The sequence below is a fragment of the Bufo bufo genome, chromosome 5 (genome assembly GCF_905171765.1).
Source record: "Bufo bufo chromosome 5, aBufBuf1.1, whole genome shotgun sequence".
Taxonomy (NCBI): domain Eukaryota; kingdom Metazoa; phylum Chordata; class Amphibia; order Anura; family Bufonidae; genus Bufo; species Bufo bufo.
The window spans coordinates 98,066,585-98,091,086 of NC_053393.1; the positions used below are offsets into that span (position 1 = coordinate 98,066,585).

Consider the following 24,502-nt stretch of genomic DNA (forward strand, 5'->3'; position numbering starts at 1 on the left):
ACATATTAGGTATCGCCGCGTCCGTAACGACCTGATCTATAAAACGGTCATGTTACTTTCCCCGCACGGTGAACGCCATAAAAATAAAAAAATAAAAACTATGAGAAAATTGAAATTTTGCCCACCTTACTTCCCAAAAAAGGTAATAAAAGTGATCAAAAAAGTCGCATGTACGCCAAAATAGTACCAATCAAACCGTCATCTCATCCCGCAAAAAATGAGACCCTACTCAAGATAATCGCCCAAAAGCTGAAAAAACTATGGCTCTTAGACTATGGAAACACTAAAACATGATTTTTTTTTGTTTCAAAAATGAAATGATTGTGTAAAACTTACATAAATAAAAAAAGTATACATATTAGGTATCACCGCGTCCGTATCGACCGGCTCTATAAAAATATCACATGACCTAACCCCTCAGATGACCACCGTAAAAAAAATAAAAATAAAAACAGTGTAAAAAAAGCCATTTTTTGCCATCTTACGTCACAAAAAGTGTAATAGCAAGCGATCAAAAAGTCATATGCACCCCAAAATAGTGCCAATCAAACCGTCATCTCATCCCGCAAAAAATGAGACCCTACTCAAGATAATCGCCCAAAAACTGAAAAAACTATGGCTCTTAGACTATGGAGACACTAAAACATTTTTTTGGTTTTAAAAATGAAGTTATTGTATAAAACTTACATAAATAAAAAAAAATGTATACATATTAGGTATCGCCGCGTCCGTGACAACCTGCTCTATAAAATTACCACATGATCTAACCTGTCAGATGAATGTTGTAAATAACAAAAAAAAAAAACGTGCCAAAAAAGCTATTTCTTGTTACCTTGCTGCACAAAAAGTGTAATATAGAGCAACCAAAAATCATATGTACCCTAAACTAGTACCAACAATACTGCCACCCTATCCCGTAGTTTCTAAAATGGAGTCACTTTTTTGGAGTTTCCACTCTAGGGGTGCATCAGGGGGGCTTCAAATGGGACATGGTGTCAAAAAAACCAGTCCAGCAAAATCTGCCTTCCAAAAACCATATGGCATTCCTTTCCTTCTGCGCCCTGCCGTGTGCCCGTACAGCGGTTTACGAACACATATTAGGTGTTTCTGTAAACTACAGAATCAGGGCCATAAATAATGAGTTTTGTTTGGCTGTTAACCCTTGCTTTGTAACTGGAAAAAAAATATTAAAATGGAAAATCTGCCAAAAATTTGAAATTTTGAAATTGTGTCTCTATTTTCCATAAAATCTTGTGCAACACCTAAAGGGTTAACAACGTTTGTAAAATCAGTTTTGAATACCTTGAGGGGTGTAGTTTCTTAGATGGGGTCACTTTTATGGAGTTTCTACTCTAGGGGTGCATCAGGGGGGCTTCAAATGGGACATGGTGTCAAAAAAACAGTCCAGCAAAATCAGCCTTCCAAAAACCAAACGGCGCACCTTTCACTCTACGCCCTACTGTGTGCCCGTACAGTAGTTTACGGCCACATATGGGGTGTTTCTGTAAACAGCAGAGTCAGGGCAATAAAGATACAGTCTTGTTTGGCTGTTAACCCTTGCTTTGTTAGTGTAAAAAATGGGTTAAAATTGAAAATTAGGCAAAAAAATGAAATTCTCAAATTTCATCCCCATTTGCCAATAACTCTTGTGCAACACCTAAAGGGTTAACGACGTATGTAAAATCAGTTTTGAATACCTTGAGGGGTGTAGTTTCTTAGATGGGGTCACTTTTAGGGAGTTTCTCCTCTAGGGGTGCATCAGGGGGCTTCAAATGGGACATGGTGTCAAAAAACCAGTCCATAAAAATCAGCCTTCCAAAAACCATACGGCGCACCTTTCACTCTACGCCCCGCTGTGTGGCCGTACAGTAGTTTACGGCCACATATTGGGTGTTTCTGTAGACGGCAGAGTCAGGGCAATAAAGATACAATCTTGTTTGGCTGTTAACCCTTGCTTTGTTAGTGGAAAAAATGGGTTAAAATGAAAAATTAGACAAAAAAATGAAATTCTCAAATTTCATCCCCATTTGCCAATAACTCTTGTGCAACACCTAAAGGGTTAACAATGTATGCAAAATCAGTTTTGAATACCTTGAGGGGTGTAGTTTCTTAGATGGGGTAATTTTTGGGTGGTTTCTATTATGTAAGCCTCGCAAAGTGACTTCAGAGCTGTAGTGGTCCCTAAAAATTGAGTTTTTGTAAATTTCTGAAAAATTTCAAGATTTGCTTCTAAACTTCTAAGCCTTATAACTTCCCCAAAAAATAAAATATCATTCCCAAAACAATTCAAACATGAAGTAGACATATGGGGAATGTAAAGTCATCACAATTTTTGGGGGTATTACTATGTATTACAGAAGTAGAGAAACTGAAACTTTGAAATTTTTCAAATTTTTCCAAATTTTTGGTAAATTAGGTATTTTTTTGTGCAAAAAAAATAATTTTTTTGACTTCATTTTACCAGTGTCATGAAGTACAATATGTGACGAAAAAACAATCTCAGAACGGCCTGGATAAGTCAAAGCGTTTTAAAGTTATGAGCACTTAAAGTGACACTGGTCAGATTTGCAAAAAATGGCCTGGTCCTTAAGGTGAAAATGAGCCCGGTCCTTAAGGGGTTAAGTGAAATCTGCTAAAAAACAACAACTTATGGTATTCCAGGTTTTTGCCCTATAATTTTGATTCTTCCTCTATTGTCTTCTTATGTGTTCTCTCCAAACCTTACAGAAAGCAAAATTTCCTGAAAAGCAGAGGAACAGGTTGCTACACTAAAAAAATAAGACCCGGACTTTACATTTTTATTTAAGACAAACAGTGAATTGTAAAAGCTTAAGATCCTGTTTGCTTTAAGTTGGAGGTTTCCTTCCTTTATTCAATAATGCCACTCTTATTTACAAGTAGTGTCTGGGTAACCTTGTGCTATAAAGGGAAGTGTTTACCTAGGTTTTCTAGAAATCATTTAGTCTGCCAAATATGCAAAAGGAGACGAGAGCTAAATTCTTCTTGATATCACTGTAGGTGACATCACACAGCTGGAATGCAGGCTTCCATATTATATCATGATGCCTGTGAAAAATGTCCTATTTTGTCCATTTAGAATGCAAGGGGGCATTTTTAATGGTCATTTTTCAGTACGGCATCCATAAAAAACCACCATTAAAATGGAGCATTTTGTCTTTATTAGAGGGAAAGTGTCATCAGAAAATGACCTACTGTTTAAATAACATTTTTGTGTAAATTTTTGTTTTTTGTTAGAAATTTTGGCGAGTTTGTTTTAATTTTTCCATGTCAATATCTATATATAACATGTATGTAATCCTGCAATTTTCACCCTGGCCACTAGGTTTAATAATAGGTCATGATTAGGTAAGAGCGAACTTCAAGTTTTGAAGTTCGGGTTTGTGGTGAATTGCGTTATGGATTCTGTTACCACGGAACATAACGCAATTAAAGGACGGAATGCATAAAGGAATGCCTTTAGAGGCGTTCCGTCATGCATTCAGTCATAATACAAGTCTATGGCCAGCATAACGGATCCGTCCAGTTTCCGTAATGCAGGAGTTCTCTTATGCTGGCCATATACTTTTGTTATGAAGGAATGCATAACGGAATGCCTCGAAAGGTTATGCATTCCATCCTTAAATTGTCTTAAGGTTCGTGGTAACAGAATCCATAGCGCAATTCGCCGCAAACCTGAACTGAAACCTAAACTTGAAGTTCTCTCATCCCTAGTCATGATTTCTTGTTCTGTACAGGTAACTTTTCAGTAGCCATTATCATTATAGTCACAGGCAGGATTACAATGACAAGTAACACCTCTGTATAGATAACGCAGGATCAACCATTTACAATCGGTGATATCACAGCTTATCAGCTCCCTCCTGATGTCTGCACAGGTCATAGAGCTTGCCTAGAAAACTCTACCATAGAAGTCAATGAATCAGGCGTGCTGGCACTCTATATGAAAAAGTGTCGGGAGCGTTGGAGCGCTCATAGGTTCGCCTGCAAAGCAGATCTCCTCCCTGCCACCTCGTGTCTGCGATGAATCAGTGGCCATAACCCCTAGATACGAGCAGCGTATAATATGATTGGAAAACGAATCCAGCCAGCAAAGGAGGCAATATGGACAATCACAATACATTAGTAAGTGTCTTGGTCAGTAAATGCCGTTTGCTGAAGTGAGACAACCTCCTTAACCTTGTGGCCTGTGTGAAAATTGCAGGATTATATGCAATTTTTTAATTTTTGATAAATAATAATACTACTACTACTAATAATAGTAGTAGTAATAATTTGTGTTAGGTGAATTAAAGCCAAATGAATTGACATCGATATAAGAGGTTGGATAGAGATCTCTTTTTGTCACTCCATCAGCACTACTAAGATCTTGAAGTGCCAATTGATTTCTGTTGCAGTTGATGTATTAATAAAAGTCTCTAGTTCTGCCATCTTTGCACTCCTATTAGTCTTTTACTGACAGATATAAAACACTTAAGTGCAGTATTGCAGTGTAATATATATATATATATATATAATTATACCAGTGATCAGCTGATAGCATGGTGAACTAAAAGAAAAGAAAAAGGAGAAAATACTTTTTTCTCATACGAAATGATATATTACGTATAGAAAAAAAAAAAATCCCAGATACAAAAGAAATGTTGTATTGCTGCAGCACTCGTCATGCAGTTATGTCTCTGGTAGGTGTGTAAATGATTACAGGTGTTTTCTGATTAGATACTGGGTCTTGCCACAAGAGAGTGTAAAAGTGCTTCCCCCACTGCCCTATAAAAAGGCTCTCAGAGGCTACTTTTGGGTAGTGTACCTCTTGGTGAGAGATGGTTAACTGCCAGACATGCCTTTACAACACGCTCCAAGACATTTTGCCCAGTTGAACAACTTTGATAGGGGGCACATTATTGGGATGAGAGAAGGAGGATGGTCTTTTTTGATGAACTGTCTGCCATCTAGATTATTCTGACTTAGCTGTTAGGGAGCATTGGTTACACAAGGGCACGCATACAAGGTGAACAGCTGAGAGCGACCACCAGTAGAGAGGATTGTTTGATTCAGTAATTCCCATAGTTTCATTGTCTCACCATACAGATGCAGGTGGCACCTTCATTACATAGCTCTGCAAAAACTGTGGGGAAATGTGCCACAGGATACCATATGGAAACTGTTGCTACTTTGCAGCTCACTCTCCACTACGTCCTGATGCACACAGTGTGAGAACGTAGTACGTGGAGACACGCACTATGACCTGACGTTGTGCTTATCAGGTCACAGTGGAGAGCATGTCAGACCTGCAGAGTAGCAGGTGCCCGAGCAGGAACCCAGTGCCTGATCAGGAGAGGGAAGAGATTTTTTTAAATTATAGAACTGGCATGATGGGTTCTGGTCTGAGAATGGGGGGGTGTCCTGATCTGGGCAATGGGGGTCTGATCTGAGCATGGAGGTCTGGTCTGAGTATGGGAGTCTGATCTGAGCATGGGGGGGATCTAAGCATGGGGGTTTATATTTGAGCATGGGGGGGGGCCAGATCTGAGCATGGGGGGGTCTAGTCTGAGCATGGGTTGGTCAGGTCTGAGCATGGTAGGTCGGATCTGAGAAGGGGGGATATCTGAGCACTGAGGATCTGACACTGGGAGTCTGATTTGTGTTGTCTGATCTGAGCATTGGGGGTCTGATTTAAGGGTCTGATGAGGTTTGGGGATCTTATTTTAGGTCAGATGAGGATTAGGGATTTGATTTAGGAGTCTGATCTGAGTTCTGATGAAAAATATATTTTTTATTTTTTTCTCTGCTAATGAAACATTAAAATTTTTTTTTTTTATTGGACCTCAGATAAGATGAAAAATCTTTTTTTTTCTCTTATTTTTCTTTGTTAAAACCTAGGTGCATCTTGTAGGGCGAAAAATATGGTGACTTGTGTGTAAATGTATAGCTTGTGGCTTCTGGTAGTCATACATTGTTTTTTTTGGCTCTTTGTGTCTGTAAGTTTGGCCACCAGTGCTGTAGAGGGATCGAATGACCCCTGGGACCAGAGTAGGAAGTGGCATCGTTGCTTCCTGATCTCTATACATAGCACTCGTCGAGCGTTGTATATAGAGCAATGGTGAAGGAAGGGACAGTGAAAAACCATCCCTGCCTTCTCTAAGGACAACCGGACTGTCACTGAGAGCTGGATCCCCACTCCCACAGCTGCACGAATAACAGGCAGCTGCGATCTCTGCAAGGCCATTTTAAAATATCTATGCAGAGATGAAAGACGACCGCCTGGATGTATATAGTCAATGGGTGGTCATAAAAGGGTTAAACTGCAAAGATTGAGTGTGCTTTCCTATAGTTTGCATCAATACTTTGGTTGATTATAGCAGTCACAGGGTTAGGGTAAACATTTAGGGGGAGATTTATCATTTAGGTTGCTCCAGAAAAGTGGCATTAAAAAGTCGCAAAATGCATCTGTCTTCATATTCCGTCTGCTTTTATCTCTAGTTTTCCTACTCCACCCTCCTCCTGGAGTGAAACTGCAACTTCTTTTGTGACTTAAAAAAAAAGGCTCAATGATAAATCTGGAGCGAAACTCAAACCACGCTCTCTTTTCCACCCACATTTCAAAACTGGAGTAAGTCGTGTGAGTGACTTTTTTGAAGCCAGAATTTTGAAGTGAAGGCATGATAAATCGGGGCCTAAATGTGTCTGATATAAATACAAGCAAAAATTGTGGCTGCATTCCATACAAAAATTGCTATAAATCATTACTCTTCTGAACAGTTTTTCTTTTACTTTATTTTCAGTTTTCCTCAAATATAGTATCGCCATTCCCTTCCTGATAATATTGTTGACAAGAGCCATTTCCCATTCCTGTGTATACAATAAAACCGCAATGTTGATCACTCATCGGTTTGTCTTGACAAGGATCATTGAGAATGTGGTATGTACAACTGTTCATGTTATTTTCTCAAGTTACTATAAAAAATTATTTCAGGAGAGGTCATCAGTTATATAATCTCGGAAAACCATTTAAATCCAGAGCAAAGGTAAGAGGATTCATTTATACAGTGGGTATAAAAAGTCTACACACCCCTGTTAAAATGTCAGGTTTCTGTTCTGAAAAAAAATTAGACAAAGATAAATCATTTCAGAACTTTTTCCACCTTTAATGTGACCTATAAACTGTACCACTCAATTGAAAAACAAACTGAAATCATTTAGGTGGAGGGAAGAAAAAAAAAAACTAAAATAATGTGGTTGCATAAGTGTGCACACCCTCTTATAACTGGGGATGTAGCTGTGTTTAGAATTAAGCAATTGCATTCACATTCATGTTATATAGGAGTCAGTATACACCTGCGATCATTTAAAGTGCCTCTGATTAACCCCAAATAAAGTTCAGCTGCTCTAGTTGGTCTTTCCTGAAATTTTCTTAGTCGCATCCCACAGCAAAAGCCATGGTCCACAGAGAGCTTCCAAAGCATCAGAGGGATCTCATTGTTAAAAGGTATCAGTCAGGAGAAGGGTACAAAAGAATTTCCAAGGCATTAGATCTACCATGGAACACAGTGAAGACAGTCATCATCAAGTGGAGAAAATATGGCACATCAGTGACATTACCAAGAACTGGACGTCCCTCCACAATTGATGAAAAGACGAGAAGAAAACTGGTCTGGGAGGCTACCAAGAGGCCTACAGCAACATTAGAGCTGCAGGAATATCTGACAAGTACTGGCTGTGTGGTACATGTGACAACAATCTCCCGTATTCTTCATATGTCTGGGCTATGAGGTAAAGTGGCAAGACAAAAGTATTTTCTTACGAAGAAAAACATCCAAGCCGGCTACATTTTGCAAAAACACATCTGAAGTCTTCCAAAAGCATGTGGGAAAAGGTGTTATGGTCTAATGAAACCAAGGTTGAACTTTTTGGCCATAATTCCAAAAGATATGTTTGGCGCAAAAACAACACTGCACATCACCAAAAGAACACCATACCCGCAGTGCCAGTGGTGGTGGCAGCATCATGCCAAGGGGCTGTTTTTCTTCAGCTGGAACTGGGGCCTTAGTTAAGCTAAAGGGAATTATGAACAGTTCCAAATACCAGTCAATATTGGCACAAAACCTTCAGGCTTCTGCTAGAAAGCTGAACATGAAAAGGAACTTCATCTTTCAGCATGACAACGACCCAAAGCATACATCCAAATCAACAAAGGAATGGCTTCACCAGAAGAAGATTAAAGTTTTGGAATGGCCCAGCCAAAGCCCAGAGCTGAATCAGATTTGAAAATCTGTGGGGTGATCTGAAGAGGGCACAGGAGATGCCCTCGCAATCTGACAGAGTTGGAGTGTTTTTACAAAGAAGAGTGGGCAAATCTTGCCTTGTCAAAATGTGCCATGCTGATGGACTCCTACCCAAAAAGACTGAGTGCTGTAATAAAATCATAAGGTGCTTTAACAAAGTATTAGTTTAAGGGTGTACACACTTATGCAACCATATTATTTTATTTTTATATTTTTTCTTCCCTATATTTTTTCTTCCCTCTACCTAAAAGATTTCTGTTTGTTTTTTAATTGAGTTAATGTGACACTAAAGGTGGAAAAAAGTTCTGAAATGATTTATCTTTGTCTAATTTTTTTACATCACAGAAATCTGACATTTTAACAGGGGTGTGTAGACTTTTTATATCCACTGTATATAATAGTTTCCATTTACACTGACGAGCAAAAGGGTAAAAATATTTTGAACTTTTGACTTTCAGGCTCCATATCTCATCATCCACTACAGCTTCAAATATGAGACTACCAACAGTTTATAGACAATCATCTTAGCTATCTCATGCATTATTATTTGGACTTGCAACTATTTAACATATAATTAGTTATGCAGATGGTAAAATAATGGTAGTCTCACGTTCGAAGCGGTAGTGGATGGTGAGATATGGAGCCTGAAAGTCAAAAGTTCCAAACATTGTTAACCTTTTGCTCGTCAGTGTATAACAGAGCTACACACATGGACCAAAATGTTAGTACCCTTCCATTAAAGAAAGAAAAACCCACAATGGTCACTGAAATAACTTGAAACTGATAAAAGTAATGATAAATAAAAATGTACTGAAAATCAACTAATGGACATTGCTTTTGAATTGTGGTTCAACAGAATAATTTAAAAAAACAAAGTAATGAAACTGGCCTGGACAAATATGGTACCCCTAGAAAAGATTGAAAATAATTTGACCATAGGGATATGTTAAATAAAGGGCGGGTTCACATCAGCGTTATGAATTCCATTATTGATTTCCGTTATAACATGGTTATAATGCTGTTTGGTGCCATGATGTGTACCACACTGAACATGGACCAAAGAAAGCTAAGGGGAGAGTTAGGAAAGCCTTTACCTTTAACATGTTTGTCTATATTATTCTATCTCCAAACAGCTTGATGTTTCTGTTATAGTTGCACATATAATTAACATCTGTAAGGCCCCGTTCACACATCAGTTATTTGGTCAGTTATTTTCATCAGTTATTGTGAGCCAAAACCAGTAGTGAAGTCTACATAGAGATAAGGTATAATTGAAAGATTTGCACCTGTTTTGTATTTTTGACCTGCACCTGGTTTTGGCTCATAATTAGAGATGAGCGAATCGAAGTTGACGAAGTGGAATTCGATCTGAATTTTAGGAAATTCAATTTGCACCTAATCCGAATTTCCTCACGATTCGTGGTAACGAATGGCATTTTTTCCTAAAATGGCTGCTGCATGTGTGAGGACATGGAGCAAGGAACTCTGGGAAGGCGGGATAACCCATAATGCCATGCATGCAGCCAGTCAGCAGCCAGCCAGCCCTGTGACGTCACAGCCCTTTAAATAGCCTCAGCCATCTTGGATTCTGCCATTTTCCAGTGTACTTAGTACAGGGAGAGACGTCAGCAGGCGCTAGGGACAATGCTAGAAAAAACTTCATTTTGCTAAAAAAAATATTTTTACATGTACAGGGAAAGATTATTCACGCTGTAGGGAAAGGTTGGGGAGGAATCCTTCCACAGCATTTATGTTGAACAGGGTTCAGTACGGGAGGTTACAGCCTGGGTAATAGGAACAATCCTATTACACCTTGCTGCACTGACTGGGGATCCAAATTGCCATTATACAGTTCTGTAATTCCAGAAAATCGTTCTTGTTATTGGGGTGCAACTGTATCAGCAATACAGTTATATGTTCTAAAGCCGTCTGTGGCGTGTATAAGTGGCATAAAATGAGGGCCTATTTGCCGTTCAGCCATGCAGTTATATGTTCTAAAGCCTTCTTCCCTTGCCATGGCTGCTGGGGAGGGGTGTGGTGGCGGGTGCAGTACCAGCTCCATCAGCAAACGCCTGAGTCTACAGTCGCTGATGAGCAGCTTTCTTCACCTGCATAGTGAAGAAACTACTCACCAGCAGCTAGACATAGAGCAGAACCTGAACCAGCAGGTGGTGGCATACTTGGAGTTTACCCTGCCAGCCATCATTGAAGATTTGCTGGACTACTGGGCAGCCAAACTGGATTTGTGGCCGCAACTGGCCGAGTTTGCCCTGGAAAAGCTTTCCTGCCCGGCCAGTAGTGTGGCATCAAAGCAGGTGTTTAGTGCGGCGGGGCCATAGTTACCCCAGGAAGAACTCACCTGTCCACCCAAAATGTGGAGAGACTGACCTTTGTCAAGATGAATTAGTCATGGATCAGCCAGGGTTTCCACCCACCAATGCCTGATGCATCAGATTAGATCATCCATGGTGTCACTACAACACTTTGACAAAAGAGACCGGTTTCTTCTGGCTACCTGCCTCAGCTACTATTCTGATGCTGCCACCCACCTGATGCCAAGTGCTCCTAATTTCACCCACCATCTTCAGCTGGTACTGGTATTGCCACCCACCTCCCCACTCTGTCATCGGGTCACTCTGTGGTCTCCTGATGCTGCTGCCACCTCCACGCTATGTCACCTTGCCACTCTGTGGTCTCCTGATGCTGCTTCCACCTCCACGCTATGTCACCTTGCCACTCTGTGGTCTCCTGATGCTGCTGCCACCTCCACACTATGTCACCTTTCCACTCTGTGGTCTCCTGATGCTGCTGCCACCTCCACACTATGTCACCTTGTCACTCTGTGGTTTCCTGATGCTGCTGCCACCTCTACAGTCTGTCAAAGTGCCGCTCTGTGACCTCCTGATGCTGCTGCCACCTCCACACTGTCATTGTGCCACCCTGTGTCCTCCTCCCTGATGCTACTTCTGCCACTTCCTCCACACTCTGTCATTGTGCCACTCTGTGACCTCCTGATGCTGCTGCCACCTCCACACTGTCATTGTGCCACTCTGTGGTCTCCTCATGCTGTTCCCACCCTCCCCGCTAGATAACTGGGCCACTATTTTGCCTTTCGGCCTGGCTGACATCATCATTTATTTGACCCTTCTTCTGATCTGTCAGAAGGAAGGAAAAATTAGATGCACAACGGATCCTGTCTATGTAACAGCTGAAAGGCCTGTATGACATGGTCCCTATTTTGCATGAGAATTGGCTTATGATTTGGTAGCTAAAAGCAGGAGTGGGTACAAAACACATAAGACATGCAAATATTCCATTCACGTGTCATCTCTCTTTTGGATCCACTCCTTTTTTTTGGGGGGCTTTAGCAATACTGATAGATTACTGACCAAATGCTGACCGAGTGAAGGCGGATGCTCCACAGACAGGATCCGTTTTTTGGGGGTTATTCTGACAGATCAGAGGGAGGGCAAAATAATCAGTGACGTCAACACAAACTTACTGCTGACACCTTCTCCACTCTGTCGGGGGACGCTCTACTTGTATAAGCGTTTAATAGAACAGGTTCTGTAGACATCTATTTGGAATCAGTGAATTGGTGTAAAAGGAGTGCGCTCTTTCATGCTATAGTAGGAACTTGGGCCTCTGCACAGTTCTTTATATCTGGCGCTAACATTGACCTGTAAGACTGAGTTTACACTTATTATTTGGTCAGTTTTGGCCCCGTAACCGCCCAAATAAGTGAAGTATGCAGTTATTCTAAGAGCGACCCCTGTCATCTACATGTCATACTGACTTTCAGTATTGTTTCACTACCACAGCAGACTCCCTATGCGTATTACTGCAAGGCACAGTGTTCTACACCACTATAAAGCTCTCTGCAGGCAGGAAATAGCAGTTTTTTTACGCGATTCGCCACAAATAAATTCGGATCGAACCAAATCTTTTCTGAAATATCGGCGAACCAGAGTAATCAAATTTTTGAAAAAATTCGCTCATCTCTAATTGTCCCCTCCCCTTTAAATAATGTTGTATTTTTCTTTCCTTCAGGAAGATTCACTGAAGACGAATTTTAGCACTTGCTGCAACACAAGAAAAGATACAAGTCCAACATTTGTGGATGTATGCAACAATTTCACAAAGGTAGTCGGTGAAAATGGTTGTAGATTAAGTCATTTAGATGAACTAGCATTTAAATTACTTGTAATCTAGAGTAGTAATGATACAATATTAACAACATAAGGCATACACAGGCGCAATGGCACAATTTTAGCATATTGTGTATATGTGTAGTGCAAAAGCTGCATTTTGGATGCATGTGTGAAAACAATGAAAGTGATTACAATATTAGAGCGAAAGGAAAAGTTTATTGGGGAAATGGACAATAGAAAGGAGGCTCTAGTACTCTGTTGGGCAACCTATAGTCTGGATACAAGATGAGATACAGTTGGGCATGGAGGCACAATGGTTCTATATGTTATCTTGTGGCACATTTGCCCACAGATTGTTGCATCTGGGCCTGTAGATCCTGCGCACTCATAGGTTCTCAAAGCTGGCATCCCAGCTGGTCCCATAAATGCGTGATTGGCAATAAATCTGGCCACCAGCAGGCCAAGGACGTGTTGCAATCTGTAGGAGATGTATATATATATATATATGGATTGGGACCATGCAAAGATACAGGAAATATGTTTATTTATGCTAAATATAAAAGAATGATCAACAATCAATCGCTTATAGCAGATAAATGGTAATATATTAATAAAAGAATAGCAGCATAATAGATATGTTCGAATACACCACTCCTAAAACACCTGCTTGGTTAGCAGTGAATAAATAGCAGCAGAATACAAACAGTGAAATGCAAGCAGTAAAAAATAGCAGCAAAGTACGATCAAATGGGTAAGTGGCAGCAATATAATCGAATATGAACAATCCCAATAGCAATGACTCAATGATATAGAAATCGGGTAAGCTGCAAAAATTCGAACTGCAAGAAAATAATCGGAAGTCAATAGTGTCCACTACTAGTAATCGATAAAAAAAACTTCTAAGTTCTTTACTTAATTCCACCAAAACCAATCCGTCCTATAAACATTGATTATGGTTGATTTCGTTGTAAAAACTTTCCTGAATAAAGCGGCGTCCCGCTAAAACAGGATGGGTAGCGGCGTCCCGCTACTTAACAGCTTGCAAGCGATTATTTGTTTACCTTTAATCCAGCTTCCATCGAATCAGACTTTACCGAACCTTGGGATATTGTCGCTCCCTGCGTTGTGCCGGCGATGTTGTAGCACTCTGGTATCGGGAGTTTTTTCTTAATGGAGACCACACTGGCGGGCTGTTATTCAACACGTGGGCCAGTGATGTATCGGTCCCTCTATGTGTTAGCCGTCAAATCGCGTAGGTAACTTTCGAAGATATTAAATCCCATATTTTCCGGGTCGGTTGCAGTCGATGGTTGGTAAATGTATCTGGTCACAAATTGCGCAATTTGTGACCAGATGCCAAGCAGGTGTTTTAGGAGTGGTGTATTCAAACATATCTATTATGCTGCTATTCTTTTATTAATATATTACCATTATCTGCTATAAGCTATTGATTGTTGATCATCCATTTATATTTAGCATAAATAAACATATTTCCTGTATCTTTGCATGGTCCTTGATTTCTGAGAGTGCCCTATCCATATATATATACATTTCTCGTTAGGATAGGAGCACCTCTTTTTGGAGTTCCGGTTTCTTAGTGCGACATCTTATCCTGCAATCTGTAGGAGATGTTCCTGGGAAACCCTTGCTCTCAGTTCCAAGGTAGTGTTACTCGCCATAGATTCTACTGAGAGAGGAGGAAAGAGGGTGAAACTTCCATCCTTGCCTAAATCCATACACCGTTATCTAGGAGAGAATGGCACTGTTTACAGTTGGAATTGTGACTGCTATAGTTGGATGTACTACAACTCTCTGTACTGGTTTTCTGACTCCCATACCATACGCTGGCCATTACACTCTGCACGCCCTGCCTTGTACCCATCCAAACACCTAACATCAAAGCATCCCAGCTACTGTCAAACAGGAGCCCCAGAATCAGGGTGTGCCCCACTTGGGGTCTAGGGAGGAGAATTTTTCTCTAAGCCATTGTTTAGTGGATATGTTTTTGGGGGGGCAGGGGCATGGGGGAACGGGGAAGAATGTCAATCAGTGGCACAGCACAGTGAGGACTTACAAGCAAATAACAGAACCTGTTCTAGGCTGCTCCTCTGAAGCAAGGGCTCTGTTTGGAGTAAAGGAATAGACTACCATTTTTCCTCTACAGAAGCTGAGCTGACTAGGGGCATGGGCGCACCAGACAGTGGTTTTTCTCAGCAGCTCTGATCCATCCAGTTCCTCTTTCCTGCTCTCACACAGTGGTTTCCCTAACTTCCGTAGCTAATGTAGGGTGTTGTCTGCCCAGCTGCAGGAGAAGAGTCAGTGTACTCAAGCAACAGCTTTGGTCCTGGCTGGAAGTTTGGGGCAATATGCTTGTAACCTTAGCACATGCCAGTTCTAAATACCTAGTAATGTCCCTGGCGTTGTTACCTGTACATAGGGCTGTAGGTAACATCTACTACTTAGAGCCTTATCACTGTGTGTTACCCATGCCATATTTTATGTTCCTTGGTTTTTATACCCTATAGGGAGAAGTGACTTTGTGAGCGGAAGTTGTAGGGAGGTGGGAGTGGGTGCATTCCAAATTTTGGCATGGTGCCCAGCACTTTCTAATTACTTTCCTACTAGCCACACTTAGCACCGATGGCACGTGTCCCACCAGTCCCTTCTGAGTAGAACAGGGATAAACAGGTGAACTCCTGGGACTTACATAGAATAAATATTTATATATTTCCTATTACTAGAAAGGACTAGATTCAGATTTCTTTCCACATTCTGGTGTATTTTCCTAAGAAATACTAGGGTCTGGTATTTAACAGCTGCTCTTTCCTTCACTTGCAAACACTCACTGCTATAGGTAATTATGTTTTATGGTATTTTCTTGCCAGTATCTTGGAGTACCATGAAAAGAACAAATCTTTTTTAATCAACTCTATACTTCAGTGTCTTCATTTTGTTTTTCCTGTTAGGTAGACGAGACACGAAGAAACTTTAGCGCAAACTGCTACAATAATTCCAGAAATAAAACATATTGTTGTCAATTCAAGGTAAAGAAAAAAGTTATTATGAATCCATTCTTCATATTTAATTGTATGCCTGTGAATTGTACTTCAGTATATTTCCCTCTGTCATATGCAAAGTATATAAAATATATTATCAATTCCTCCTTTGTGTTCCATGCCCATTGAAGTCTATAAATCCATGAAAACCACAGAGAGGATGTGGATGGTACCTGTGTCCTAACAGTGGTCTTGACTGACCATTTGCAAGATATGCTCTGGAAATCACCTTTTCAAGTTAACAGTACACGTAAAAAACATAAGACACGCAAAAAACAAACATACTGACCCTGCACGGAAATTGCCACAGATGAAACACTGATGTTGTCGCAGACACTATAGGAATAATAGTAAGCCTTAGGCAAAGCAATTGGCTTCAGAGAGGAGAGGAACTAAAAGCTGACCACACATGTGAGAACATTCTTCTCATATATGATCAGATGTGTACAATAGGGGACTGAGCTCTCCCATTCTCTTGATCAGTGGCGGTCCAAGACCCTTTTGCAGGACAGGGACAAGGAATCTGATGTCCCCGGCGCTTTCCATTAGGACTGTATTACATCAACAGATTATCTGATCAATATCATTTCAATCAGACCAATTGTTGGTGTGTATAACAAAAGATCTGTGTGTATTAGGTCATCTGACCAATGATCTGTCACATAATCTGTTACCCTTACCCATTAGTAGGATTGCATGGTTGCTGTTGTTGCTGCAGGGCTGTGCCTGTGGTTTGGAGGGGCCCAGTGCCAAGGGGGCTGAGTATGACAGCAGGGGTGCTGTTGGACTGCTGGATCAAGCCTCCTGCTGGTGTGGAGTTGAGGCAGCAGAGGTTGTCACGTAGTGCTGTGCCAAACTACAAGTAGGGATCCACTGGAAAGAGGCAACCTTGATGTGGTGGGTGGGCTTATGCATTTTGATCAAAACATATACAAATTGCCTTGCATATAGATGATGGTGTTGTGTACAATTAATTACGCTGTTAGGCAATGTGAATTCTGCTGAGAAGCAATAGATCAATTCATAGCATATGGATGGTGGATCCATGTTCTTTCTTTTTCTTTTTGAATTTTAAAGAACATCAGATTTGTACCCATGAAACTGGCTGAAATGTTGCATGTGCACTTGATAGCTGAAGGCATCTGTGTTGGCCCCATGTTCATATGTTAGTCCTATGCAATGCGGGCACATGTAAACATGGGGCCAACATGGATGTCTTCGGCTGCCAAGTGCACATAGAACATAGAAACATAGAAACATAGAATGTGTCGGCAGATAAGAACCATTTGGCCCATCTAGTCTGCCCAATATACTAAATACTATGGATAGCCCCTGGCTTTATCTTATATGAAGGATGGCCTTATGCCTATCCCATGCATGCTTAAACTCCTTCACTGTATTTGCAGCTGCCACTTCTGCAGGAAGGCTATTCCATGCATCCACTACTCTCTCAGTAAAGTAATACTTCCTTATATTACTTTTAAACCTTTGCCCCTCTAATTTAAAACTATGTCCTCTTGTAGCAGTTTTTCTTCTTTTAAATATTCTTTCCTCTTTTACCTTGTTGATTCCCTTTATGTATTTAAAAGTTTCTATCATATCCCCTCTGTCTCGTCTTTCTTCCAAGCTATACATGTTAAGGTCCTTTAACCTTTCCTAGTAAGTTTTATCCTGCAATCCATGTACTAGTTTAGTAGCTCTTCTCTGAACTCTCTCCAAAGTATCAATATCCTTCTGGAGATATGGTCTCCAGTACTGAGCACAATACTCCAAGTGAGGTCTCACTAGTGCTCTGTAGAGCGGCATGAGCACCTCCCTCTTTCTACTGGTAATGCCTCTCCCTATACACCCAAGCATTCTGCTAGCATTTCCTGCTGCTCTATGACATTGTCTGCCTACCTTTAAGTCTTCTGAAATAATGATCCCGAAATCCCTTTCCTCAGATACTGAGGTTAAGACTGTATCACTGATTTTATATTCTGCTCTTGGGTTTTTACGTCCCAGGTGCATTATCCTGCACTTATCAACATAAAATTTTAGTTGCCAGATTTTTGACCATTCCTCTAGTTTTCCTAAGTCCTTTTCCATTTGGTGTATCCCTCCAGGAACATCAACCCTGTTACAAATCTTTGTGTCATCAGCAAAAAGACACACCTTACCATTGAGGCCTTCTTCAATTTCGCTGATAAAGATATTAAACAGTATGGGTCCCAGAACAGATCCCTGAGGTACCCCACTGGTAACAAGACCTTGGTCTGAATATACTCCATTGACTACAACCCTCTGTTGTCCATTGCCTAATCCATTCAACAATATGGGAGTCCAAGCCCAATGACTGCAGTTTATTGATAAGAACCCTATGTGGGACAGTATCAAAAGCCTTACTAAAGTCTAGATAAGCGATGTCTACGGCACCTCCTCCATCTATTATTTTAGTCACCCAAAACAGTCACACATGTAACAGGTCAGCCAGTTTCATGGGTACAAATCTGCTGACAGATGTCCTTTAAATACTAAAAAAATCTATTGCATTCTGAAGGCCAAAATTAGACAATTCTGACCGTTTTTCCTACTGCTTTGATTTCAGTCCACACATCTTCTGCTTTTTACTGAATTGATACACATTTTATTACTAATATTCTGTTCTGTATTAAAAATAAAATGAAAAAAGATTGCACATGCTGTAAAAACTAAAAGTAGAGTTGTAGATTTTGGATCATCACATAATTGATTTCATGGTGCATGCATTGTATGTGTATTGAGCAGTTTTGACAAGTAAAGCTCTTGAAGGTGAAACCATGCAGGTCAGTCATCTTCAGTTCTGTGTAAATACCTTATGTTTGCCTTTTTCTTCTATTTGACAGAACTTGTTTTACGTGGGCTGCTTACTCGGGCACTACACAAGACATCTAAAGCCCAATAAGTCATCTGCAATTGCTGAACTGAAAAGTAGACTAAACGATCTTGTACAGCACAACAATGACTATCTCTGCGTCAAACCTATAAGAAAGGTGAGAAAGAAGTCTATATTTCCTAAGCTAGAATAGCATATAGGGGACTTTGCAGCAGTTTCCAATGACTATGTCATACTACTAGGGTGTATATTTACAATTAGTCATCTGACTCCAAAAACGCCAAACTTTTACATAAGCACATTAAAAATATTCCCAAAAGATAGTTCAAAAGTATAAATGGTTAGTGCAGTCCCATTTTTGTGTATTTACAGTATGGTTGTTTCCACTGCTATATCTCTGCAGTGGTATACGTTAATGATTATCACTGGCGTGGCAGCTGGGTGCGTGCTCCCACTGGCCTTGCTTTGCCTACAATGTCACTTGCTAGTCTTACTTATCTTCCTTAATGCATACATCAGTTCTGAGCCCCTATACTGAGCTAAAAAGCACACACACACAAACACTGCCTCTCGACATGATTCATCAGAACACCGGTGTCTTCAGGGGATGGTGCACTTTGTATGACTATTGTAATGCTAATTATGGAGCAAGGTAGCGCACTAATTGTATCAGCAAAACAGAAAGGTATGAAGTGAAATTCTGCCACCTGTGGTTAACCAACTGCGGTGAAACTACAACTCCCAGCATGATGGAAGTTGCATGTGTGCAACAACTAGAAAGCAACAAGCTGAAAACCATTGTTGCAAGATTTTTTTCATGTATTTGGCGCATACGGTATCACTGAATGATCTACAGACATAAATGCAGTCTGCTTCAAAATCTTCTCGACTGGGCGACTTTCTGTTTTTTAATTTTAGTTTTTTACTACCAGCCTTCCTAAAGCCATAATTTAGATATTTTTCCATTCACATAGCCAACTCAGGGCTTGTTTTGTGTGGGACAAGTTGTTCTTTTAATTGGCACCATTTACGGTTGCATATAATGTAGTGGGAATCGAGAGAAAAATTCCTAATGGGGTGGAATTATAAAATAGAAACATTTTGCCACAGTTTTGCCTACACTTTCTTATGTGTACTAAGCAGTGCTAGGGATCTTTTTTGCAGGGTGATCTGTGATAAATTATACCAATGATACCATTTGGGAGTGTGATGTGTATGACTTTTTGATCACTTTTTATTGAATATTTTGTGGGACCAAACAACAACGAATCGGCCATAGTACGGGCGTTTTCACAAGTGGTGATGCCCATGATGTTTATTTTTTTTTAAATTGATGATACAAGTAAGTGATTATAATATTAGAGTGAAAGAAAAATGTATTGGGGAAATGGATAATAGAAAGGAGGTTCTAGTACTCTGTTGGGCCACCACAGAAAATCTACTACTAAATGAGATAGATAAAGCGGCAAATCATGAGGTCAATATTATAAGGGGCCTTCAACTTTCCAGATATAGACTGGGAAACTGAAACATATGGATCTCACAAAGGAAACAAGTTCTTGGCAATAACCAAAGACAACTACCTTTCCCAACTGGTTCAGGATCAGACTAGAGAGATGGCCATACTGGACTTATTACTAACCAATAGACCTGACAGAACAACAGATGTGCAGGTTGCACATAGTACATTTACATAATCTCATATACAGACTCTTATTTCTGATATTTAAGGATTCTATAATAACATAGTTACATAGTTTATAAGGCTGAAAATAAGCATTTGCCCATCCAGTTCAGTCTGTTATCCTGCAAGTTGATCCAAAGGAAGGCAAGAAAAAAAACTGTGAGGTAGAAGCCAATTTTTCTCCCTTAAGGGAAAAAATTTCCTTCACAATTCCAATCAGGCAATCAGAATGGCTTCCTGGATAAACGGCCCTTCTCCATAAATCAAATAAATATAACCTGTCATATTATTACACTCCAGAAATATATCCAGGCCCCTCTTGAACTCTTTAAGTGTACTCACCATTACCACCATCTCGGGCAGAGAGTTCCATAGTCTTATTGTAAAGAATCCTCTTCTGTTTCTGTACAAACCTTCTTTCCTCCAGACGCAGAGGATGTCCCCTCGTCACAGTCACCGTCCTGGGGATAAATAGATGATGGGAGAGATCTCAGTACTGACCCCTGATATATTTATACATAGTTATTTTCGCCCTATAAGACGCACCGGCCCATAAGACGCACCTAGGTTTTTGGGGAGGAAAATAAGAAAAAAATTATTTTTAACCAAAAGGTGTGCTTTTGGTGGGTTTGGAACTAATGGTGGTCTGTGGATGGCGCACTATTACTGGGGATCTGTGAAGGACACCGTTATGGGGGATCTGTGGATGACGGACACTTATGGGGGGATCTGTGGATGACGGACACTTATGGGGGGATCTGTGGATGACGGACACTTATGGGGGGATCTGTGGATGACGGACACTTATGGGGGGATCTGTGGATGACGGACACTTATGGGGGGATCTGTGGATGATGGACACTTATGGGGGGATCTGTGGATGACGGACACTGTTACAGGGGGGATCTGTGGATGACGGACACTGTTACAGGGGGGATCTGTGGATGGCACTGTTATATATGTGCCATCCACAGACCCCCCCACCCCATAACAGTGCCATCCACAAACCCCCACCCCTTAATCCATGTTATCCACAGATTCCCCCCGCCACCCCCCCCCCAGTATACAAATATAAAATGTATTATTCAATTAAAAGTTATTAAACATGCCCCCCTCACTCCTAATAGTACCGTATATCCTAATAGCTTCTGTACAATGCCGGCAGGCCGGGCGGCCGGCGCGTCACTCACTGACGTCACTTGCCTGCGCCGTCTGCTTCATTCATAAAGTAGGCGGTGCAGGCACGTGACATCAGGGAGTTACGCTGCCGCCCGCCCGGCCTGCCTGCCGGCATTCTACAGAAGCTATTAGGATATACGGTACTATTGGGAGTGAGGGGGCCATGTTTAATAACTTTTAATTGAATAATACATTTTATATTTGTGCAGCACTGGAGCGGCGGGACGGGGCTATAGTACAGTGACTGTACCGCCCCGCCGCAATTGCCGGCCCCCAGCTCCTCCTCCCAGTCCCTCCTCCGCTCGCACATCGCAGCCAGCGATGTTAAACTGGTCAGCATTCGCCCCATAAGACGCAGGGGCATTTTCCTCCCATTTTTGGGGGGGGAAAGTGCGTCTTATGGGGCGAAAAATACGGTAGGTCTCCCCTGAGTTTTTTCAAAAGTGAATAACCCTGATTTTAATAATCTTTCTGACAAGGAGTGTTCCACAGGATTAGTGTTTAGCAAATGTGGTGCCAATATTCAAAATAAGTAAAAGCATAAATAAAAATAACACACCTGTTCAAAACGATAAGGTGTCATGTGATTTCCATACTGGGGTAAAATACAAAACCTAGAGCAGCTTCCATTATTTCAAATACATATAATACATATAAATACAAATACAATAATCCTGGACGTGTCAGTGCTTCATAAATTGTGCACACATGTGAGCGCTGCTTTATTTTGTCAAAAAGTACAAATAAGTGTATAACGCTGTATCAGCATGGCTTCATGAGGGATCAGTCCTGTCAAATTAATTTAATTACTCAGTTTCTATGAGATGGTAAGTTCTAGACTTGACCGGGGTGAGTCAATGGATGTTGTATATCTTGACTTCTCCAAAGCATTTGATACTGTACCACATTAAAGGTTATTATATAAAATGAGAATGCTTGGACAGGGGGAAAATGTATGTGGGTAAGTAACTGGCTCAGTGATAGAAAACAGAGGGTGGTTATTAATGATACACACTAAGATTGGGTCACTGTCTCTATTTAGGTACAAAAGGGGTCAGTATTGGGCCCTATTCTGTTCACATGTCCAAAAAATGGCTCCACATCCGTTCCTCAATTTTGTGGAACGGGTGCGGACCCATTCATTTTCAATGGGGCCACAAAAGATGCAGACAGCACGTGGTGCCCACAAAAATATAGAACACGTTATATTCTTGTCCGCAGACATGGACAAGAAAAGGCATTTCCATTATAGTGCCGGCCATGTGCGGTCCGCAAAATGCGGAACGCGCATGGCAGGAGAGCCGCAATTTGCGGACCGCAAAACACTTGAGGTCGTGTGAATGGACCCTAAGAGTATGGTTTGCAATAAAAGGGGCATAGATGCCCATGATGAGTACATAGTCCTTCCACTTTACAAATCACTAGTCATGTACTGTGTACATGTAAGGATGTGGGGCAAGGGACCTTAATTTATTACTCTGCTATGTTGTAAATTGTATAATTACTGCAACATCTTACTTTGGTCAGTAGATGGCAGCAAAGGATAAGATGATAAAAGTCTACATTGGAACTGTCTATCAGAGGAATACTAATAACCTATTTAGTTTGCAAAGTTTGAAAATAGCTCATTTATGGGCTGTTTTGGACCCTTACAAGTGTGATAGCAAACTGAATATGCAGGTTTGACACTGCACTTAGCAAATGACTTATTGCATCACACTCTCCCTGTGTAAGTGGAGGAGGCTCCTCTAGAAGCAGAAAGTGAGCAGACGGAGGCTTTGCTTGGTGCTGTTGGAAACCACAAGGGATCATCTCTGCTGAATCTGGAAGGGAATAGACCAGCTCACGGTGGAGACTGGCAACAGCACGAAGGGGAGGTTTTTAGCGATGACCCCAGGAGTGTCGTGTCTGTAGGATCCAGTTCTGGAGTGGACCAGGAAATAAGAGAAAGCACCAAGAACCTGCTCGAGGAACTATAAGTGCCGCGTCACATTGCACCACATTGAAGTGGCATTTGGACATACAATAATGCTCCAAGTACAGTTACATTGCGGTGTACGGGCTGCAAACTAATGCATAGTCCTAAGGGACTCATACACTGACACTGTCCTATCTCACTGGCTGCTCATAGGGTGTTATATGCTGGGAGCTGGAGTAAAGATTAAAGTTACAAGAGAGAGACATAATTTCCCTGTGGATTACAAATAGTATTGCACAATACTTAGGGTGCACCCCAATGAGGAACTTGTCCAGGAACATACAAGTGCAGCTAGGCTGCTTAATGGACTTTAGGGAAAACATCACAGTTACTTGTTTATTGTTAGACAGTGTTAAAGGGGACACTGACAGGCCCAATAAGCATAATTATCTATATATGTGCATGCACAGGTCTTCTAATGTGTATTAAAAACATATAAGTCTAACCCCTGTCCACCTTATGAATACTGCAAACTGATGTTTTATAACCTGATGTAATCGCTCTTCTTTCTGCCCAAGGGGCGGCGTTTTAGCTTTACTTCTGCACAGCCAGCCGCGCCCCAACCGCCGTTTTGAAGCGCCGCCCAGCTCATCAATATTTACTTCACTGGGTGGCTTCTGCTGTCCCCGACGTTCCGAGATCCCGCGCATGCCCAATAGAAAGCTATGGGCATCGGACTCACTTTCAGCTCCTGCGCATGCGCCCGGCACCCTCACTTGCCGGGATCACATCGCGCCTGCGTCCCCTCTGCTTCTTTGTGGCCGCTTCAGCCTCTCCGTTCTGCGTCTGCGCCGGGCACTCTTCTGAGCAGCGCTTCAGAGCGCTGCTCTCAAAGACATCTGCAGAGGTTAATGCGATTGCGCCCGACCCAGCGAAGTGAATATTGATGAGCTGGGCGGCGCTTCAAAACGGCGGTTGGGGTGCTGCTGGCTGGGCAGAAGTGAAGCTGAAACGCCGCTCCTTGGGCAGAAAGAAGAGCGATTACATCAGGTTATAAAACATCAGTTTGCAGTATTCATAAGGTGGACAGGGGTTAGACTTATATGTTTTTAATACACATTAGAAGACCTGTGCATGCATATATATAGATAATTATGCTTATTGGGCCTGTCAGTGTCCCTTTAAATTTACTTTTTGTTTATTCTCTGTGTACCAATCTGTTTTATATATTCTCAGCTTCTTGTTCACTACATTGTTCAATAAACTCAACTGCTGGGAAAGAACCATTGTCTGTGTCGGTGTCTGTGTCTGTGTGGCATCGTGTTCCCTCTGTACCTGTGGGCCCAGCCCTCGGTCTTCT

General features: G+C 41.3%; 1 protein-coding gene across 2 annotated transcripts in view; it reads left to right on the plus strand.

Annotated features, from left to right (window-relative positions):
• LOC121001744 overlaps nucleotides 1-24,502 on the plus strand; it is a 137,387-nt gene that overhangs the window by 104,049 nt on the left and 8,836 nt on the right. For both annotated transcript variants that reach the window (XM_040432936.1, XM_040432937.1), the window contains exons 2-5: nucleotides 6,801-6,937; nucleotides 12,351-12,443; nucleotides 15,418-15,495; nucleotides 18,372-18,518. In XM_040432936.1, the coding sequence (XP_040288870.1) occupies nucleotides 6,801-6,937; nucleotides 12,351-12,443; nucleotides 15,418-15,495; nucleotides 18,372-18,518 (455 nt within the window). The remainder of the gene's footprint in view (nucleotides 1-6,800; nucleotides 6,938-12,350; nucleotides 12,444-15,417; nucleotides 15,496-18,371; nucleotides 18,519-24,502) is intronic.